This window comes from Mixophyes fleayi, chromosome 4 (genome assembly GCF_038048845.1).
Source record: "Mixophyes fleayi isolate aMixFle1 chromosome 4, aMixFle1.hap1, whole genome shotgun sequence".
Lineage (NCBI taxonomy): Eukaryota > Metazoa > Chordata > Amphibia > Anura > Limnodynastidae > Mixophyes > Mixophyes fleayi.
In genome coordinates, this window is record NC_134405.1 from 7,135,667 (window position 1) to 7,158,117 (window position 22,451).

Here is a 22,451-nt window from a genome sequence, read left to right on the forward strand (position 1 = left end):
TGGAGACTAGCCCCATCCCCCTCCTTCTACCCCATTACCCCACACCCCCCCTACTATCACCTCCTAGTGCTGGAGACTAGCCCCCATCCCCCTCCTTCTACCTCCATTACCTCACATCCCCCTACTATCACCTCCTACCCAACCACCCCTCACCAAGTGCTACTAACACATAGCTTGTCTAGTGCTGGAGACTAGCCCCCATCCCCTCCTTCTACCCCTATTACCCCACATCCCCCCTACTATCACCTCCTACCCAACTACCCCTCACCAAGTGCCACTAACACATAGCTTGTCTAGTGCTGGAGACTAGCCCCATCCCCCTCCTTCTACCCCATTACCCCACACCCCCCCTACTATCACCTCCTACCCAACCACCCCTCACCAAGTGCCACTAACACATAGCTTGTCTATTGCTGGAGACTAGCCCCCATCCCCTCCTTCTACCCCATTATCCCACATCCCCTCTACTATCACCTCCTACCCAACCACCCCTCACCAAGTGCCACTAACACATAGCTTGTCTAGTGCTGGAGACTAGCCCCCATCCCCCTCCTACCCCCATTACCCCACATCCCCCTACTATCACCTCCTACCCAACCACCCCCTCACCAAGTGCCACTAACACATAGCTTGTCTAGTGCTGGAGACTAGCCCCATCCCCCTCCTTTTACCCCATTACCCCACACCCCCCGTACTATCACCTCCTACCCAAGTGCCACTAACACATAGCTTGTCTATTGCTGGAGACTAGCCCCCATCCCCTCCTTCTACCCCCATTATCCCACATCCCCTCTACTATCACCTCCTACCCAACCACCCCTCACCAAGTGCCACTAACACATAGCTTGTCTAGTGCTGGAGACTAGCCCCCATCCCCCTCCTACCCCACATCCCCCTACTATCACCTCCTACCCAACCACCCCCTCACCAAGTGTCACTAACACATAGCTTGTCTAGTGCTGGAGACTAGCCCCATCCCCCTCCTTCTACCCCATTACCCCACACCCCCCCTACTATCACCTCCTAGTGCTGGAGACTAGCCCCCATCCCCTCCTTCTACCCCCATTACCCCACATCCCACTACTATCACCTCCTACCCAACCACCCCCTCACCAAGTGTCACTAACACATAGCTTGTCTAGTGCTGGAGACTAGCCCCCATCCCCCTCCTTCTACCCCCATTACCTCACATCCCCCTACTATCACCTACTACCCAACCACCCCCTCACCAAGTGCCACTAACACATAGCTTGTCTAGTGCTGGAGACTAGCCCCCATCCCCCTCCTTCTACACCCATTACCCCACATCCCCCTACTATCACCTCCTACCCAACCACCCCTCACCAAGTGTCACTAACACATAGCTTGTCTAGTGCTGGAGACTAGCCCCATCCCCCTCCTTCTACCCCATTACCCCACACCCCCCCTACTATCACCTCCTACCCAACCACCCCTCACCAAGTGCCACTAACACATAGCTTGTCTATTGCTGGAGACTAGCCCCCATCCCCTCCTTCTACCCCCATTATCCCACATCCCCTCTACTATCACCTCCTACCCAACCACCCCTCACCAAGTGTCACTAACACATAGCTTGTCTAGTGCTGGAGACTAGCCCCCATCCCCTCCTTCTACCCCCATTACCCCACATCCCTCCTACTATCACCTCTTACCCAACCACCCCTCACCAAGTGCCACTAACACATAGCTTGTCTAGTGCTGGAGACTAGCCCCCATCCTCTCCTACCCCCATTACCCCACATCCCCCTACTATCACCTCCTACCCAACCACCCCCTCACCAAGTGTCACTAACACATAGCTTGTCTAGTGCTGGAGACTAGCCCCATCCCCCTCCTTCTACCCCATTACCCCACACCCCCCCTACTATCACCTCCTAGTGCTGGAGACTAGCCCCCATCCCCTCCTTCTACCCCCATTACTCCACATCCCACTACTATCACCTCCTACCCAACCACCCCCTCACCAAGTGTCACTAACACATAGCTTGTCTAGTGCTGGAGACTAGCCCCCATCCCCCTCCTTCTACCCCCATTACCTCACATCCCCCTACTATCACCTACTACCCAACCACCCCCTCACCAAGTGCCACTAACACATAGCTTGTCTAGTGCTGGAGACTAGCCCCTATCCTCCTCCTTCTACCCCCATTACCCCACATCCCCCCTACTATTACCTCCTACCCAACCACCCCTCACCAAGTGCCACTAACACATAGCTTGTCTAGTGCTGGAGACTAGCCCCCATCCCCTCCTTCTACCCCCATTACCTCACATCCCCCTACTATCACCTCCTACCCAACCACCCCCTCACCAAGTGCCACTAACACATAGCTTGTCTAGTGCTGGAGACTAGCCCCCATCCCCTCCTTCTAGCCCCATTACCTCACATCCCCACTACTATCACCTCCTACCCAACCACCCCCTCACCAAGTGCCACTAACACATAGCTTGTCTAGTGCTGGAGACTAGCCCCCATCCCCCTCCTTCTATCCCCATTACCCCACATCCCCCCTACTATCACCTCCTACCCAACCACCCCTCACCGAGTGCCACTAACACATAGCTTGTCTAGTGCTGGAGACTAGCCCCCATCCCCTCCTTCTACCCCATTACCTCACATCCCCCTACTATCACCTCCTATCCAACCACCCCCTCACCAAGTGTCACTAACACATAGCTTGTCTAGTGCTGGAGACTAGCCCTCATCCCCCTCCTTCTACCCCATTACCTCACATCCCCCTACTATCACCTCCTATCCAACCACCCCCTCACCAAGTGCCACTAACACATAGCTTGTCTAGTGCTGAAGACTAGCCCCCATCCCCTCCTTCTATCCCCATTACCTCACATCCCCACTACTATCACCTCCTACCCAACCACCCCCTCACCAAGTGCCACTAACACATAGCTTGTCTAGTGCTGGAGATTAGCCCCCATCCCCCTCCTTCTATCCCCATTACCCCACATCCCCCCTACTATCACCTCCTACCCAACCACCCCTCACCGAGTGCCACTAACACATAGCTTGTCTAGTGCTGGAGACTAGCCCCCATCCCCTCCTTCTACCCCATTACCTCACATCCCCCTACTATCACCTCCTACCCAACCACCCCCTCACCAAGTGTCACTAACACATAGCTTGTCTAGTGCTGGAGACTACCCCCCATCCCCCTCCTTCTACCCCCATTACCTCACATCCCCCTACTATCACCTCCTACCCAACCACCCCTCACCAAGTGTCACTAACACATAGCTTGTCTAGTGCTGGAGACTAGCCCCCATCCCCCTCCTTCTACCCCCATTACCCCACATCCCCCTACTATCACCTCCTACCCAACCACCCCCTCACCAAGTGTCACTAACACATAGCTTGTCTAGTGCTGGAGACTAGCCCCCATCCCCTCCTTCTACCCCCATTACCTCACATCCCCCTACTATCACCTCCTACCCAACCACCCCTCACCAAGTGTCACTAACACATAGCTTGTCTAGTGCTGGAGACTAGCCCCCATCCCCCTCCTTCTACCCCCATTACCTCATATCCCCCTACTATCACCTCCTACCCAACCATCCCTCACCAAGTGTCACTAACACATAGCTTGTCTAGTGCTGGAGACTAGCCCCCATCCCCCTCCTTCTACCCCTGTACTATATAAGATACAGACAGGAGTTTTGCAATACTCCTTGCTAAAGCTCTTAGATATATATATATATTTTTTTTATGTATATGTGTTTTAATGCTCCTCTGCTGTTAGACATATCTTGATACAGTTTGTACTGCAGTTTCTCATATGTGTTTCCATTTTCTAAAATCTTGTCAGAAAGGAGGACAGGTTCTAAGTCCAAAGCTGTCACTGTAATGTATTTCACCTGTTCCAGGTGCCAGTCTAATTTACCATCTGGACGCTCTGAACCAGACAGCTTGTGCAGTGACTGTGAAGCTGAGGAGCTGCGTCAGTGCTCGTCTAGGGGAGCAGCTGAGGTGGCGAAACCGTCATGGACCAAGGAGCTGGCACGGTCCCTTGCAGAATTTAGAAGAGACAGCCCAGGCTTGGGAACGGTAGGTGCTGACACCTTTACTTCTTCCTAGGATACGCAGTTACTGAGCTGTCCTTACAAGAGGAAGGGGTTGTACATGACGACTCTGACTGCGAAGACTCGACTGTGTGGGAGGAGGATTATTCTAGCAGCAAAGGTATTGAGGACCTGATCCTGACACTGAGGCAGGTACTCAGTACTGCTGATAATGACCAAGATGGGGTTCAGACATCTATGTTCAAGAGGTCTAAGAAAAGAGCCATGTTCTTTCCCCCGTCTCCCCAATTGTTAGGCTAGAACTAGACCAGATGGGAAATTTTTCATACCCAGGCGGTACCAGCTTAATTATCCCTTTCCTGAGACGGAAATTGGATCCTGGGAGAATCATCTGTGTGTGGATGCTCCCATCGCACACTTGGCTAAAAATACTGTTATCCGGTTACCCAGTGCTGCTTCTTTAAAAGACAACACTGATAAATGGTGCAAGAGTATTCTTACATCTATCTACCGTATATACTCGTGTATAAGCCGACTTTTTCAGCACATTTTTTATGCTGAAAAAGTCCCCCCTCTTCTTATACACAAGTCAACAGCTGAACTCCCGCAGTGGAAAGCATGTGCGTTCCACAGACAGGAAGTTCGGCATTTGGAACGTAAGTGAAAGATCCCTCTCTCTCCCTTTAGGAATCTTGTGGATAAACAAAGGCTGCTTATAAACAAAGGACTTCAGTAGTACTGAAGTCCTTTGTTTATAAGCAGCCTTTGTTTATCCACAAGATTCCTAGAGGGCTGCTTGACCGTGTAGTGGCTAGTAAATGGTTAATGTGAGGACACTGTGTATATATAAAGGACATGTATGTTATGTATTGTGTGTAATATAGCTGCTGCATGCTGCATAATGTTCTGTTTAATATAAAAAAGTAAGTACTTCCTGAACAGTTAGTTCCCTTTGAGTGAGGTGTGGGATGATAGAGGAGTGTCTCTTACCGTGCAGATAACGTGGCACATACACTTGTGAATCTGTGAGTGTTTGCAGTGCATCAATGAGCTCCATTCAATTCTAGAACATTTGTGTACAAGTGCAGATCATGAAGGTTACAGTTTTATTTCCTATAAATTGGTATTCTAAGTATTTGTTTACTCTGCCTGACTTGTCCTAAAGTTTGAGTTGTATGCTCTTCTGAATAGTGTACCACAGTGTCTTAAAAAGTGTTAGTGTTATTTGATGCTAGTGTTAGCGATTGGTTTAGCATAATGGTGTATTATAACAGTCTATTCTGCAAACAGAGTAGCGTTGGGTCAGCTGACAAGTTTTTTTATTAAAGAAATTTACCAGTAGCTGCTGCATTTCCCAACCTAGGCTTATATTCGAGTCAATACGTTTTCCCAATTTTTGGTGGTAAAATTAGGTGCCTCGGCTTATATTCGGGTCGGCTTATACTCGAGTATAAAGAGTATTTGGCCTCTGGAGCTTCTCTGCGCCCCATTATGACGGCAGCTTGGGTGATCAAAGCAATAGAAAAATAGACTTCTGCACTGAGTGAGGGTATTCAGGCGTGCCTTCCCAGAGCTGACTTGTTCCCTTTTGTAGAGCACATAAATGAGGCTGCTGAATTTTTGGGAGATGCAGTAATAGATGCTGGCCAGGGATTGTCCCGTACGTCTGCCTTAGCTATTGTGGCCAGACTTGCGCTGTGGCTACGGTCTTGGGAGGCAGACGCCAAATCGAAGAGAGCTCTGGAAGCTGTTGCATATGTTGGTCTATCTCTGTTTCGAAAGGCTTTAGAGACGTTTATTGCTCAGGCTACAGGGGGGGAAAAGTTATTTTCTTCTGGTGGCCGCGTCCAAACCTAAAGGGAGAAGTTTTCGTTCCTTTTGGTTCGTGGGATGAGCCAAGGGATTACCCCCACGAGATCAGCACATCACCCTTCGGGGTGGTAGCGGCCAGAGAGGTAGGCAGGCTTAGTCTGGACGCTGTCCCACGAACAAGCCAGCTGACAAGCCCTCGACTTCACTCGCTAGTTTTCTCACTGGAGTCTCCGGTGGCAAGTTTTCAGATAGAGTCCATCCGTTCAATCATAAATTCTATGGAGAAAGACGAGTTTTTGACGTCCTTAGACATCAAGGACTCGTACCTTCACATTCCGATTTGGTCAGGTCACCACAATCTTCTCAGGTTTGCGGTGAATCAAGATCATTTTCAATTCCGGGCTCTTCCCTTCAGGTTAGCCACGGCACTGAGAGTCTTTACCAAAGTAATGGCGGTTATGGCGACGATACTTCACCTACAAGGGGTAAAGATTATGCTGCCTCAGAGGTTCTCCTTCGAGATCATTTATGTTTTCCAGCGAAAGCGTTGCAAGACCACGGTTGACACCCTCTCAGCGCATGCTGTTTCTGGGGCTTCTGTTAGACACCAAGTGTCAGAAGGTACTTTTACCTCCGGAAAAGATTCTAACATTGCAGAACCAGGTGAAGCATTTACTGGCTCTCAAGCGGGTGTCAGTGCTTCAGTGCGTGAAGCTGATGGGCCGCATAGTGTCTTGTTTTGAGGCGGTGCAGTGGGCCAGATTTAATTCTCAACCTTTTCAGAAGGCAATTCTGCTACATTGGAATAGGTCAGACACCTGGTTGGAAGTACAGTTTTCCCACTTATCAGCCACGACTCGATTATTTCTGACATGGTGGTTGAGACACAACAATCTTAACAGGGGGTGTCCATTCTCAGTTCAGAATTGAACAGCAGTGAACACAGATGCCACCCTTTTGGGCTGGGGTGTGGTCATCCTCAATCTGAGATTGCAGGTGACTTGGCTTTGAGTTTACCCATCAAAGTGCTTGAACTATGGGCAGTGTTCAGTTGCCTAGTTCAGGTGCAATCTCGGCACAAACGAATCCAGTCGGACAACGCCGCGGCTGGGGCTTATATAAATCATCAGGGTGGAACCAGAATCTGTCTGACAATTAAAGATGTCTCAAACATCATATAGTGGGCGGAACTGTGGGTTCCGTCCATTTCGGCAGTATTTATCCCAGGAGTAGACAGTTCGGAAGCGGACGATCTGAGCCGCCATGTAATCCATCCAGGGGAATGGTCGCTTCATCCGGAAGTGTTCACCCAACTGGTACACAGGTGGGGTCAGCCAGAAATAGACTTCATGGTTAACAATTGAACAACAAGGAGAGCAAATACGGTGTACCAACACAAGACATGACAGTTCCCTGGAATTTCCGGTCGGTATACATTTTTTCTCCACTTCCAATGTTACTTCGAGTGTTGAAAAAGGTAAGGTGCGAAAAACATGTTTTAGTTCTTTCAGCATTGCAGAAATCTCCGTTTGAACCATTGGAGTTAGTTTCCTTGAAACCACTTACCTGGAAGGTCATTATCATCATCATCATCCTCACCTTTTTGTTGGCTATATCCTCAGCTAGGAGGGTTTCGGAATTGGCGGCTCTTTCTTGTCGCCCTTCCTTACTGATCTTTCATGACAATAGGACGATTTTACGCACTTTACCATCATTTCAGGCTAAAGTGGTGTCTAAGCTTAACATTAACCAAGACATAATCATTCCTGCGGAATTAGTGGCGCTATATAAATAAATGATGATGATGATTCCTGCTTTGTCTTGTGACAGGTCCTCTGATCAGCAGAGTTTTGGCCCACTTTTAGATAAGGTTAGGGCCTTGCGGATTTATGTGGATCGTACATCTTCTGTAAGGAAAACTGATAACCTTCATGTGCTTTATGATGCTCACAAATGTGGCTGGCCGGCTGCGCAACAGACGATTGCTTGGTGGATTACTGACATGATTCGTCAGGCTTACTTTTCTCTTGGATCTCCTGTTCCTGAAGGTCTCACTGCCCATTCTACCAGATCGATTAGCGCTTCTTGGGTAGTGTGGCATGGAGCTTCGGTTGAACAGTTATGCAGGGCTGTAACCTGGTCTTTCATCCATACTTTCACCAGATTCTATAGGTCCCAAGTCTTTGCATCCAAAGATGTCAGTTTTGTCCATAAGGTGTTACGTGCCGCTCATTATTAGCATTCCCACCCATAGGGGCATCTTTGGGACATCCCCAAGGTGAGCAGTGTCCCTCAACTGGGTTAAGTGAAAGAGATTTTATGGTACAAAACGCCTGCCCTAACTGTAACTGTTTCCTCTATGCACTGTCTGTTAGAGTGTATATAGCATTTACCTCACCTACTATCTGCCATAGGTCGGCCGTTCTGAGTCCTCTGTCTACTACAAGCTCCCACTTCAATCTCATTTTGCTGTTTGCACTGATTTATCCAAGCAGATGATACATCCGTGGGGGCCGGCTGTAGATAGAGGACTCGGATAGGTGGGACCACTGAAGATGTCCAGAGCTGCAGGAGAAGTAAATGCTATTTGCACTCTACTGTCCTGTATATAGTTACATATAGAATAGAGGTTGTATTGATAAAATAGAATATTAATGCTTATTGTGCACATTGAAGCCCACCAAATAATCCAAATACAGTATGTGGAGCTTCATTTACCTTGATGTCTCTCTAAATTCACAGGAATACACAATAGTGATAATGAGATCTGGTGAGTGTGTGACACCCAGGAGCCGCCCATGTGTTTCAGGAGTATTGAACAGGACCCAGAGCCCCATCACGGTGCCTGAACCTCACTCACTAATACGTGAGGAAAACAATGATCAGAAGATCTTGGAAGGGACCAAACAGATAATTCAGCCGGTGACTGGAGAGGTGACTGCGGGGAATGGGATATTATACAGTAGCACCAGGGGATGTCTAGATTATGACTGTGTCATTGTGTATGTCAGGTTCCTATAAGGTGTCGGGATAAGTTGGAGAATTTAGAAGGACCCAAGGGTCTGTACGAGGATGTGAGGATGGAGAATGACCGGATACTCACATCACTGGGTAAGAGGAGGCTTTCATTTATTGTAAAAGGAGAGAGCAACTTTGAGGGCCGCCTAGATATAAACTGTGACAACACCGTTGAATATGTACTTTTTATCCCCATGTCCTCCTAGGGTGTCTGCCTTAGCACACATTGTGACTGTCTGCATTCAGTATGTGTGTTTTCATTCCCATAGCATGTGTCTGCTCACCCCCATACTGTGTTTGAATATCAGCCTTAAGATTGGCAATAAATGAGATTGTGTTATGTTATCTATTACACTGTAGGTGAGGTATTCATGCTAGTCCTAGGCCTTCCTGTTGTTTACTTATGCCAAAAGAGTAAGTCTATGTGTACGCTAGATCTGCAGAAACAATACATCAATAATTATATTATCAGGTAGACGAGACTATTGTTGTTATTATTATTATCATTTATTTGTTAGGCTCCACAAGGTTTCCGCAGCGCTTTACATAGTACAAACAGTAGACCATACAGGGTAAAACATTACAGAACAATAAACACAAAGTGCCAATGCTTCAGAAACTCCGGGCAGACATATGGAGTGAGGGCGGAGCAGAAGAGTAGGTATGAAGACAGGAGGGAAGAGGGGCCCTGCTCATGCGAGCTTACATCCTAAGGGAGGGTGGACAAAACAGGCACGGAGGGAGGCAGTGATGCAAGGGAGAAGAAGAGACCAGGGGAGAGGGGGGAGAACAAGCACAGTGGATGAGGGGTTAAGTGGATGGTTGGTAGGCTTTCAGGAACAGGTGAGTTTTGAGTGCCCGTTTAAAGGAGCACAGATTGGGAGCGAGACGAATGGAGCGAGGGAGGTCATTTCAGTGCAGGGGGGCAGCTCGGGAGAAGTCTTGGACTCTGGAGTGAGAAGAGGTAATTAGAGTGGAGGAGAGGCGATGGTCATTAGCCGAGTGCAGGGATCGGGCAGGAGTGTGAATGGTAAGGAGGTTTGAGATGTAGGGGGCAGTAGAGTGGGAGAGAGCTTTGTAAGTGGTAGTGAGAAGTTTAAAGAGTATTCTGTAGGGGATAGGGAGCCAGTGTAAGGCCTGGTAGAGAGGGGAGGCAGAAGAGGAGCGGCGTGAGAGAAAGATGAGTCTAGCAGCTGCATTAAGCACAGATCGGAGGGGGGTGAGATGGGAGAGGGGGAGGCCAGTGAGGAGAAGGTTGCAGTAGTCAAGGCGGGAGATGATAAGTGCATGGATGATGGTTTTGGTGGCGTCTTGTGAGAGGAAGGGTCGGATGCGGGCGATGTTGCGCAGTTGGAAGCGACAGGCATATGCAAGGGATTGGACGTTGGGGGCACAATAGAGAGGAGTCAAGGGTGACACCAAGGCAACGGAGTTGGGTGACAGAGGAGATGGTTGTGTTGTTAACAACGATAGAGATGTTGTGGTGGGAGGGGAGTCTGGAGGGAGGAAAGACAATGAGTTCAGTCTTAGAGATGTTAATTTTAAGAAAGCGTGAGGACATCCAGGAGGAGATGGCAGAGAGACAGTCAGATACACGAGACAGGAGGGAGGAAGAGAGATCAGGAGAGGAGATGTAGAGTTGATTGTCGTCAGCATAAAGGTGATACTGAGGACCAAAGGAGGAGATGAGCGCACCAAGGGAGGAAGTGTAGAGCGAAAAGAGAAGGGGGCCGAGGACGGTGCCCTAGGGGACACCTACTTGAAGGGGGGAGGGGCGGAGGAAGAGCCGGATGTGGAGACAGAGAAGGTGCGATTGCCGAGGTAAGAGCAGAACCAGGCGTGGACGGAACCAGAGAGGCCGAGAGAAAGAAGAGTTTGCAGAAGGAGGGGGTGGTCCACGGTGTCAAAGGCTGCAGAGATGTCAAGGAGGATAAGTAAAGAGAAGTGACCCCTGGATTTGGCTGATTAATGGAAGCTTTCCTTGTTTACCTAAACCATAGGAGATCTAACTAGGGATTTGCACGGGGAGGGGAAAACACTGTGAAAATTTGACCCTGGATATAAGGAGCGACTCAAGGGGGGGAAATGGTGTTCATTCTGAGGATTGAGTCCTGATAAAGTAAGCTGCTGCTACATCTGCAGTGCAGAGAAATCCATGGGTCTTTGGATTCTACAAGTCAGGACAGCCAGCTGACTGTAACTCCTTAAGTTAGTGGGGTGAGGGACAGATGATGTGGTAAACCTGCCTGGTATTTATTTATGGTTTGTATCTAGTATTCTAGTGTTGTTTTTATTACAATAAATGTACTGTTCTACTTTTCTAACTGCATGTGCCTGAGTGACTATAGGAACCTTAGAAGGTACTGGGTAGGCTTCCCTGGCATAGTAAGGCACCCCTGGGTGGCCAGCCAGTGTGAAGTGGGTAGATTTGGGTCAGATATACCCAGTATCCTCACACACACACATCATCTGATAATGATATATAAGCATTGTACTTAGTCACTGTGTGTTTCCTACAGATGGATTCAGAAATACCCCAGAGAGATATCTCCATCTTCTTTATTCACAGGATAATCCCAGTATCCCAAAGGAGTATCAGGTAGGTGACATTTTAGGGTCTCGCCAAATCCCTAATTCCCAAATGACTTTCCATTATATGATCTGTAATAAAGCTGTGTAGTTCTTATACACTGATATTCTTCTGTTTCATATCAATTTATTAAATCAGATATTATTTATTATGATGATGTTGTTGTTGTTTTGTGGGCTATATAGGATGAAGTACTCACTGATATTAAAGTAGAAATTATAGAAGGAGAAGAAGAGAAGTATGTGATCGGTGATCAGCAGTGTAAGGAGGAGAAAATCCCTACAGATATCAGCACAGGTGAGTAATTGTGGCTGGTGCATGTAGAACTAGCTTATTATATTCTTGCCAATGTACTGATTTTTGGTAGTAGACATGAATTGGTTTCTAATGCAATAGGCATATGTCTGGAAAAAATATGTTTCTGCAACTGTCTGAAGAAAGGATCCCATGATAACTATTTTCATGTGAGTGACCAACACTTGTTTAGCTTGAAAACACAGCAGGGGGCCTAATTAGCTTGTCTTGTTAAAAGATAGATAAACTACATGAATAATGCAAACAAGAAGTTTTATGACCTCACAGATTGGTGTAAATTTTGTTAAAGTATAAAATTGCGTTAACTCCAAGGTTAGAGAACATATTGCATCCTCATGATAATTATTGAATGAAATATCTCAGATGTTGTAGTGCTAGCTAGGATCAGGGTGCTGGGTTACAACCTGCCAACATGTGTGTCAGAATCTGTATAAAAAGAGCCCTATTTTACCATGTAATGCATAATTCCATCTGTAACTTCTGGATATTCTTAGTACCTCCAAAATAGAATGTAACTGTCCTTCTAAGTACTACTTGAGCTAATAAAACTTTACTGCTTCAAGATCCTACTTTGACATCTACTTACCTGCTGTAATTCCTGTGACTACAGATTAGACTAATCTAATCCGTTATCCAGCTGTTCTGAGGTTGGGACCCAGCATCTATAACGGTCTGCTCGCTACCCTGCACCTCTTGTCATTGTGAGAGACCAGGGGGAACCATCCAAATCAACCCTGATCTAAAGGAAGAGGTCAGGTGTACCAGCCCAGTTAAACAGCAGCAAGAGTTACCCAGAAGGAAGCGGTCCTAGGTGCCGTTGAAGGAGCCTAGTGGTGTCAGCAGGATACTCCTGCATTTAGAGGGACGCAATTTGGGATAAAGAAAGGGGACGGTGGCTAGGCAAGTCAAGCTGGTCCCCAGCAACACAGACAGGGTGGCATTGGAGGGGCATCCTCTCACAGTAATAAGCACTTATTACAGAAGAGAGTCACATACTCAGCTTGTTTAGTCACTATAACAGTTATATATTCTGCATGCTCCTCTGTCCGTACAGAGATTACCTTACACCCTATCACAAAGTACACTTCACACAAATTCCACCTTTTGACACACATAGAACTATAGCCACACACCCGTCATTGCACAATAGCTCCCCTCCAATCTACACGCTTGGATGCCCTTCATCTGTTGATCTGACCCTGTACCCTGCTCTGCCATTATACTTAGTTCTGTTTCCCATCTGTGTCCTGCTCCATTGTCCTGATGCTCTCCTCTGCTTTATGCAATGGTCTGAGACCTAAGCGTAGTGCAAACCCGTATCGAAGATTTGCTGCTAATTTAAAACAAGTCCACTCTATTTTTGAGGCTGCAGTATTTGTGTGTGCGGGCAGAATCTAGTTGAACAATGTCACTGGGTAATGAGGCTTCCTGTCCTAGGATGCTGGCTGGCAGTGTGTAAAGTCTGGGTTTTAGCTGGAGTTGTCCAATCTAGATACAATCTGTGTCTATGCATTGTGCTTGGTAATGCAGTTTTTTAATCAATGAATTGCTTGTAGTTTGCCAATTGAAATTAAACAGCTGGACATTTCAACTCACTCATAGTATAAACATGTTGGGCATTATAATCTGTTTATCAATGTAAAATAAGATGTCTGTTTCCATAAATGTTTCTATTTCCAACAGATGGATTCAAACACAGGAATATCTCCGAGGGAAAATTAATTTTATCTCCAGTTTGTGAAATAGAAGATAATATCACACATGATTCTCCGGGAGGAAACCCCACTACCCTAAATATACATCCAATATTTCACAGAGCAGATAAATCATCTAATCCCTCTAATCATGAGAAATGTTCTCCTGATAAAATAGGTATTGTTACACATAATATAGGCCATGAAGATGATAAAATATTTCTATGTTCTGAGAGTGAGAAATGCTTTATGGGCAAATCCTCTCTTCCTAAACATCCGAGAACTCGCTCAAGTGTGAAACCGTTTTCATGCTCCGAGTGTGAGAAATGTTTTACACACAAATCAAAACTTATTAGACATCAGAGAACTCACACAGGTGTAAAATTATTTCCATGTTCTGAGTGTGGGAATTGTTTTGCACATAAATCAACTCTTGTTGAACATCAGAGAATCCACACAAGTGAAATACTGTTTCCATGTTCCGAGTGTGAGAAATGTTTTACAGACAAATCAAAACTTATTAGACATCAAAGAACTCACACAGGTGTGAAACCATTTCCATGTTCCGAGTGTGAAAAATGGTTTAAAAAGAAATCACATCTTGTTGAACATCAAAGAACTCACACAGGTGAGAAACCATTTCCATGTTCCGAGTGTGGGAAATGTTTTGCACAGAAATCGCATCTTGTTAGACATCAGAGAACTCACACAGGTGTGAAACTATTTCCATGTTCCGAGTGTGGGAAATGGTTTACTAGAAAACCAAGTCTTGAGAGACATCAGAGAATCCACATGGGTGAGAAACTATTTCCATGTTCTGAGTGTGAAAACCTTTTTACACATAAATCACATCTTGTTAAACATCAGAAAATTCACACAGGACAAAATTAATTGGTTATGAAACAAGGCTGCTGCATTAGTTCAAATATCCAAAAGCAGTTGATTTGATAAATGTAAATGGAAATAATAGGCAATAAATATATATATTGTGGCACGAGTACCCTTTTGATGATTGCGCACACAAACAACTTCTTACTTTGTACTTTGCTTTTATTGTCAGTGTCAGAATGAGCCTAAATAAAATATTAAATGTCTGGCCCCCAAATAAAAAATCGACTTGATAAACAGAAATGTACATGATTGTTCCCTTAGGTAAAAGTTTTTTTCTCTCTGTAAAACATTCGGTCAATTAGTGGAGGAGGTAATTAGGTTCAGCATTCTGTCAGGAAGCGAATTATTGCCTTTTGATCCTGGTGTAAGATGTAAGTTAGGGAAAGCCTAGGCCAACACAAAATATAGAAGTATTAACTTAACAAAAAATGCCTTCCTATTTCATATTGCTTTGTTCCACTCCGTATTTGGCAGTAAAAAACCACACGAGTTGTGAAGCATAAATGTCAACTATACAGGGAAACAGCTGATATTGTTGTAATTCCATCATATTTGGTATTTAAATGTGCGGGAGGGTTTATTGAAGTTGGAGTTATGTTTCTGAGATTTATTTAAGAAAAGTTATTAAAGGTCAAAACTTTTGGAATGTTTTTGAGCAAACCATTGTTAACACCAAGGGGACATTTCTGCCCCCCACATTAGCATTTACACTGCCCCTCTGAATGTCATCCCAGTTGATTTGAGTTGGAAAAATTGTCAGCTCTTGAGGTTTCAATTTATTTGAAGGGCTGTCCATCTCTTCTGCCTGCCCCAGGCATATAGATTATTATACAGAAGTTTATTCTCTGTACGTTCACCCATTTTTGGTTTTTATAACGGTTATGCATTTATTATTTGTCCAATGCTTGGTTTATATCCAACTGCCCTGTACCTTTAGTATATTAAATCTAAAAGTGTAATAAGTCTTGTCCTTGATGCTCTAACGAATCCATTAGTCTTTTTATGAACAATATAGCTTGACCATATTAGCCCTTTGAATGCTGGTATTTGACTTGTTAATACATGTGACTAACAAGCCTAGGGTGTGCTGGCATGTACATTTGTGTAGCAGAGTCTTGAGGTGTTGACCCTTTGATTACTGGTGTGGGCATTGCTAACCTGTGTGTAACCAGAAGCATTGTGTGCCAGTGTGGGACTATTGGGGGTCCTATTGCCCTTATTCAATAGGAGGTGACAGAGCCGAAGTGTGTGTGGAGTGTGTGAGCACTGTTTTGGGGGCAATTCAGCAGATCTATTACCTGTGTGACAGGTGAGGGAAAGATTGAGCGTGGGAATCATGTGTAAGCCCATACAGTAAACACCCAAAGTCACAGAAGTTGGGAGTGCATTTGAGAAAGGATGGCAAAGAAGCTCATAATCTAAAGATTCACACCCTTTCTTGTGACCTTGTTGCCAAGTTATACAGAGACCAACTCCCTAGTCACCAGCCAACTTGTTCAGTATCGGTCCAAACTTCATATTGAGCAACTATTCCCACAGCCCTGACTTGATGGACAGATGACACTCCTACCTCATCTTTATAGAGGAGTTCTCCTCAGGTGCTCTGCTTTATGAGTCTCAGTGCATACACACCCTGTCAGCTGCTGTTAGCTGTAGAAAAGGATACCTCTAAACCACTTCAAAATATGTAAGTTAAATCACACTCTATACTATTAGTTTGTCACACATTTGTCCTCCACCTGTATCTCTGTAAACTGCAGTGCTGTACAAATGTGTAACTCTGCAGCTTTGCCCCTCAGACTGTCGGCTAAATATCTAACCACCCCATTTCTCACATATCCTTCCCCCTAGCATAACCAATTAGGGTGGCACGAACTTCACAAGGAGTTTTAGTTTCCGTGACCATGTGTCTGCATTTTTGTTCAAAATCCAGAGTCAATGTTTTACTGTAATGCTGAAAGGTTGCAGTGCCAAGAACCAGCAGGTTACCTTACCATTTATTTCCCAGTTGTTCTGCATACACGGCAGTGGTGCCTGATTCGATATTAGTGAGAATTCTCTGCCTAGAATATAATAGTACAGAGCTTCTGTTTCCCATTTCATGGCAAGGCATTCCTTCTCTATGGTTGGATATTTTAGTTCCCTTGGAAGTAACTTCCAACACAGATACAGGACTGGATTCTCTAGTACATACTTTTCCTGTGACAAGACTGCACCTAAGCTGCCACCAAAGGCATCGGTTTGAAGGAAAAACCTCTGGTAAAGTCAGGTTCTTGTAGTACTGGAAAGGAACAGAGGACTAAGCAAAGATCTGACCAAGTAGTCTCTGCAGAGTCAGACTAGACTAACCAGTCTGGATAACTTTTCTTTAACATGTCTGTAAGTGGAGCATCTGTAGGGGCGAAACAGCTTTTGAATCACCTGTAGTAACCTACTAGGCCAAAGAAGATTCTTAACTGCAATTTCTTTTCCGGTCTTGGCCGGTTTTTGACTGCGTCCACCTTGTTTAGTTGGGGTTTTACTTGTCCTTGCTGACAAGGTACCCAAAATATTTGGCTTCTCATAGCTATGGTACACTTTTCTGGATTAACTGTCAAGCCTACAGATCTCAATGAAGCGAAGACCTTGATTTTGGCCAGATGTGACTTCCAGTCAGGGGTATAAATCACTATCCTCTAAGTAAGCGGCTGCATAAGCTGTATGGGGTTGTAGCAATTTATCCATGGCCCTTTGGAAGGTGGCAGGTGTCCAATGTAACACAAACAGTAGAACTTTATACTGGAAAAGACAATCACGGGCGGAAAATGCGGTCATTTGCTTGGCTAAGTAAGTGGAACTTGCCAGTACCCCTTTTGTTAAGTCAAGAGTAGTCAAATAGCTACTACCAGCTATATTTTCTATCAGTACATCCACGTGTCGCATAGGGTAGGCATCAAACTGGGGTACACTGTTTAACCGCCAAAAGTCGTTGCAGAACCTATTGCTCCCACTGGGTTTTGGGCCAAGCACAATAGGCCTGTTTCACTCAATAGTGGATTCCTCAGTCACGTCTAAATGGTCCATCTTCTCAATCACCTTTCTCAATATAGTCCGTCTGACTTTAGGAATGCGGTAATTCTTCTGTCTCGCGTGTCAAAGTCATATAATTGGATGAAAGAAAGTATATTGATTAATATTGTTTTACCGTGTGATTGTGATCAGTACACCACGTGTCATGGCGCAATCACACGATAAATGACGCACGCATACACTCGCACGTACACATTCACTTATATATATATTTCATATTTATATTAGTTCCAATCCACAGTTGTTTATGAGCAGATATTATTTGGTTTATAGTTGTATATTATAAGGTTATATGTACACATTAGTGATATCAAAGGTTCAGGTCATAGGAAACGTGATGTCTGGTATCACTCCTTGCGTATGCTAGTTATGGATGATAGGGAATAAATGATTAGAATGATATTGTCTGTGTAATGCTAATAAACCAGTTTAAACTAGTTCTTGGCGGGAACATTAGTATTCATCATCTGGAAAGCTGATCCCACACCCCCCCCCCCTTGGAGGGGGTTGTTTGAACTGACCTATGGACTGCATTACACTGAACCTTCCTGACGCCTGAACCTATGGAAACTTGCCAAGTCACCTGTAACACCAAATGTATATATATTGCTCCCTGGATTCAGCTAGTCAGTCACTCTGACCACAGTCTTCAGGACTTAAGGACTGTAGCTGGATCCAGCAGAGCGCAGCACCGCGCAGCGTATGTATCGGTTGTACTGTATTTATTTATTTAAACTGTTATACATTTGCGTTTGCTAAATAAATTGCTTGTGCTTTGGAACCGCACAAATCGCATAGGCCAGTGATGGCTAACCTGTGACAGTCCAGGTGTTGTGAAACTACAAGCCCCAGCATGCTTTGCCAGTAGATAACTAGCTGATAGCTGGCAAAGCATGCTGGGGCTTGTAGTTTCACAACACCTGGAGGATCACAGGTTAGCCATCACTGGCATAGACAATGCTTATTGGATAACGATGAAATTGCTTTAATACACAACAACTTCTGGTGGAGTGACAATGTTGTGTTCAATTAAAGTAGTGCCACCCAGGAACGGGAGAGAAGACATTTCTATTCCAGCGTATTATTTCCTCAGTCTGCTGTTTTTGCCTAACAGATAAAGCTGGCTCTATGGGAACTTCAGACTTTTCAATGACAGTACCCACTAACTGAGGAGAGGAGGGGTTCTCATCATGCCAAGGTTCTCATCATGCCAAGGTTTAAGGAGATTGACTTGTTATATTTGTTCCTTCTTTCTCCTCCCCAGTTGACGGACCCTGTAATTGACAGGGCCGACAGCCTCTAGGACTTCATACGGACCTTGCCAGTGGACAAAAAGCTTGTCTTCCTGGGTTGGGACCAGGACTAGGACCGTGTCCCCAGACTTGAAAGATCTAACTAAACTTTTATCATAACTTTTCTTTTGCCGTTCCTGAGCATCTATTACATGTTGTATAATGGTCCCTATCTTTCCCGCCATCTCATACATTTGAGGCACAAATTGTACTAGATTTAGCTCCTTGCGGACTTGCATCTCTCACCCTACCTTCAACATATCCAATATACCCCTGAGCTATCTCCCGAACAATATCTCAAAGGGACTAAACCCTGTTGATGACAAACATCAAATATGGGATAAGTGTCTAAATGTACTTTAATGCGCAGTTAATGTGTAATGTACTGTTAGTAACCATAATTATATTGTTTAGAAATTATTATGATGTGCCGTGCTCTGACCTCTTTACAGTACCAGTGTAGTAAATCCATGTAACCATTAAAAGTCCTGAACAATAGTAATCATTTTTGTGTACCAAACACATGAATTGAAGTGCGCTAATCTGAGGGTAGGAGATCTCCATACTGGTAGTAATGTTATAGTGATGTAACTTCTTTAAGGTTGAGTCATTTTTGAATTCCTAATATATGATAAAACATTAACATCCACTTACTTTAAGTACATAAGAAATCTATAAAAATATAAGCGGAAAGTAATATCAGTGAAAAACTAAAATATACAGTAATTTTGGTCTCTGAATGAGAACTTTGTGGAGGCCTGAGCCCCATTAGTGAATCACTTACCTAAATACCATGTGTTAGAAGTTTCCCGGCGATGATGCACAAAAATAAATCAAATCCCAAGTTGTACATAACATTGTAACATAAAAGGAGCATAGAAATAATGTCACAATACTGTGTGTCACTAGGACACTCTCTGATAGGCAGAGAGAAAGGCACAATGTGAGTGTGTATGTAACATGGAAAAGGGGGTAAATGAGGCTGCAATGCTTACAGTTATGTATGAGAAGTCGACAGTGAAAATGTCTACGGTCATAATACATACATCATATGTCATAAAGCCCTATATTTAAAATGGCAAAAAATGTTAAATGTTAAAAAAAGGCGTGGCCCCCACCGCTTCAAAAAGCTGAACCAAACTTAGAGCTGCCAGCCTAGGCTGGTACTTGCAGAATTGGGGGGGGGGGACAAAAAGCGTGGGGTCCCCCCGATATTACTATTACCAACACTAGGCTTTTCCAGCCTGGGCTAATGGCACTATAGTAGGCAAACCCACATTGTGGGTGTTATGATCTTCCTTGTGTCTCTAGTGTTTATATTACCCTGCAGTACATGTGATCCGCCAGAGGTGCTGCTCTTCTGCCTTTTCCACTATCAGGGATTAACTAGCACACCTTCCATATCCCAAAAAAATTCAGACATAATACCCTTTTTGTAAGGTCTGTCACAATAGAATGTGATAAGTGTTTGTTAATGTGGCCCAAGACTAAAGTCCTCCCCAGGGGTAATTCCTCATGTTTGTGTATTAACTGTTGGGAAAATTGGGGGTTCCACTTGTAAGAACTTAAATTCTGTTGTATTAATTCCTAAATCTTGGGCTTTGTCCACTATTCTTTGTTATAGATTGTGCAGCTATCTGTGCGATTGATTACTAATTGTTTACCCCACTTATTGTTGGGCCTGATGACTACATCCTCCAAATTCTTTATTTTTGCTAAACCCTTTATTCATCCTTGTTCAGATTTTCTTGTTGCTTGAATGTCTATTGATCTGTTTAAAAAATTATCAAATGCTTTGAAAATTCATGGCAGACACCATGCAGGTCGCGGCCCCCGAGGTGAACCCTACACGTAGTCTGATAGAACGAGGACAGGATTGGTAACATGGATGCAAGGGGAAAGTGGAGTAGATGCCTATAAAAGGAATCACTGTGGAAAAGGCCCACGGAATGAAGAGAGTACACAATATAATATCCAAGGTAGAATAATATGCAAGCAGGAGGCAGGGAGACAGAAATACTAAAGATATAATAACCATGTAGCAAACTGTTATAAATGTTATGGAACTTGGATGAATTCAAATAATCAAATGTGTACATATGGTTATGCTTAAAGGGTTCATAAAAGTCTATAGTCTGCAGGGGAATAGTCTCCTCAACTGCTGTAAGGTCAAACACTGAATGAGGGTGGGTATGTTGGTGTTGGGGGGCAGTATCAGAACAGGGTGTGTGACTAAAATCTGCCCAACAACAATAAAGGCATAGAAGACTGTGTAAATGCATACATTGTTGTTCAGACTCTTGTTACAGTGCTGCACCCGTGCTTGCATTCCTCAAAGAAGCTCACATTTGGATCTCTGGCTTATGGTTTTTTATTTCGGACTGCTTGATAAAAAAAACAAACCATAACAAAACAATGATACACACTATGGAACCCTAGAGGTGCACGGACTGTGTTTAAATACTAAACCAAATGAGTAGCGGGCAGAAAGGAGGTGTGAGTGGTCTTATGACTGCATCTATGTAAGGGCTGCTTGCATGCTTCTAAACTCCACTCCCAAGATGGAGCAGTGGTCACAGCAATGGACACATTAGGGAGAAAAAAAACACCCAACGGCGCCATGAGGACCCCAGCAGGAGCTAGTTAGACACCATGAGCTGAAACGGTAAGTCCGACGCATGATATTAGGGATAGAATTTTGATTTCTTAGTCACAATTTTTCAGTGCTACAATTCCAATGGATGACAATGTTGGTTGTGGGATCTAAGGAGTCTAAGTTAGTCCACAGCCATTATGTAATACACATAGAGCACCATCAAAAGTGAATGGTTATTTCATATGCTGCACATGTAAGGCGGCCAGTATATGGCACACATGTGAATACAGATATGGAAGAACCCATGACATCAGATGTCATCACATGTAACACAGCATGAGTGATTTACTGCTGAATCTCTACATATGTAAATAAATATATAGAGAATACCATTCAAACAACGAGTATTAGAACATGTTCGCTCCATAAGAAATTCTGGTTTGGACATCAAAACTATGAAAGTATTAACATCAGTAGTAAAACACTTTCATTGTGAGCAGTGTTTGCTTACCTGGGAAATGCGGTAATCTTGGGTTGCTGTCTGGATGTTTCGAAGCTGGTGGAGCTTCTTCGGATGTTAGTGAGGGTGTTGAAGTCCCCGTGGCTTTTAGGGTTGTGTAGAGAGATTAGGAGAGTCCACCACCGCAAAACCCACCACAGACTTAACACCAGATGCACAAGATCAGAGAAAGTAGTACTTGTCATACTACCTCCTCCAATGTCCCCGTGGACTACAGAACATAGGAAGGACAATAAGAGATGTAAAGACCAGAATACCTAAACACATCAGAAACATAAAGAATATAAAGTGAGGCACATTAAGCTGAACAGCCTTAAACTTATCCACATGTTCAGAAATCCCTTCTTCCCTCGGTGCTCTCATCTCCTCCTACGGTCTTCAGTATCACCTCTATGCTGATGACATTCAGGTCTACATATCTTCTGATCTCTCTCCCACCCTCCTCTCTTGTGTATCCGACTGCCTCTCTGCCATCTCCTCCTGGATGTCCTCACGCTTTCTCAAAATTAATATCTCAAAAACTGAACTCATTGTCTTCCCTCCCCCAACCTCTCTCGCTGTTAATAACACCACCATCTCCTCTGTCACCCAGATCCGT

General features: G+C 44.7%; 4 protein-coding genes across 5 annotated transcripts in view; 2 read left to right on the plus strand and 2 right to left on the minus strand.

Moving 5' to 3' along the window:
- LOC142150996 (uncharacterized) overlaps positions 1-16,205 on the plus strand; it is a 160,247-nt gene extending 144,042 nt beyond the window's left edge. The window contains exons 2-7 of the mRNA XM_075206244.1: positions 3,901-4,081; positions 8,611-8,802; positions 8,880-8,979; positions 11,406-11,485; positions 11,662-11,773; positions 13,475-16,205. Coding sequence (XP_075062345.1) covers positions 8,629-8,802; positions 8,880-8,979; positions 11,406-11,485; positions 11,662-11,773; positions 13,475-14,376 — 1,368 coding nt within the window. The 5' untranslated portion in view covers positions 3,901-4,081; positions 8,611-8,628 and the 3' untranslated portion in view covers positions 14,377-16,205. The remainder of the gene's footprint in view (positions 1-3,900; positions 4,082-8,610; positions 8,803-8,879; positions 8,980-11,405; positions 11,486-11,661; positions 11,774-13,474) is intronic.
- Positions 1-22,451, minus strand: part of LOC142150999 (uncharacterized) — a 510,250-nt gene that overhangs the window by 207,475 nt on the left and 280,324 nt on the right. The gene's annotated exons all lie outside the window — the stretch shown is intronic.
- Positions 1-22,451, minus strand: part of LOC142151006 (oocyte zinc finger protein XlCOF8.4-like) — a 393,475-nt gene that overhangs the window by 162,400 nt on the left and 208,624 nt on the right. The gene's annotated exons all lie outside the window — the stretch shown is intronic.
- Positions 1-22,451, plus strand: part of LOC142150984 (uncharacterized) — a 343,002-nt gene that overhangs the window by 94,882 nt on the left and 225,669 nt on the right. The window lies entirely within an intron of this gene.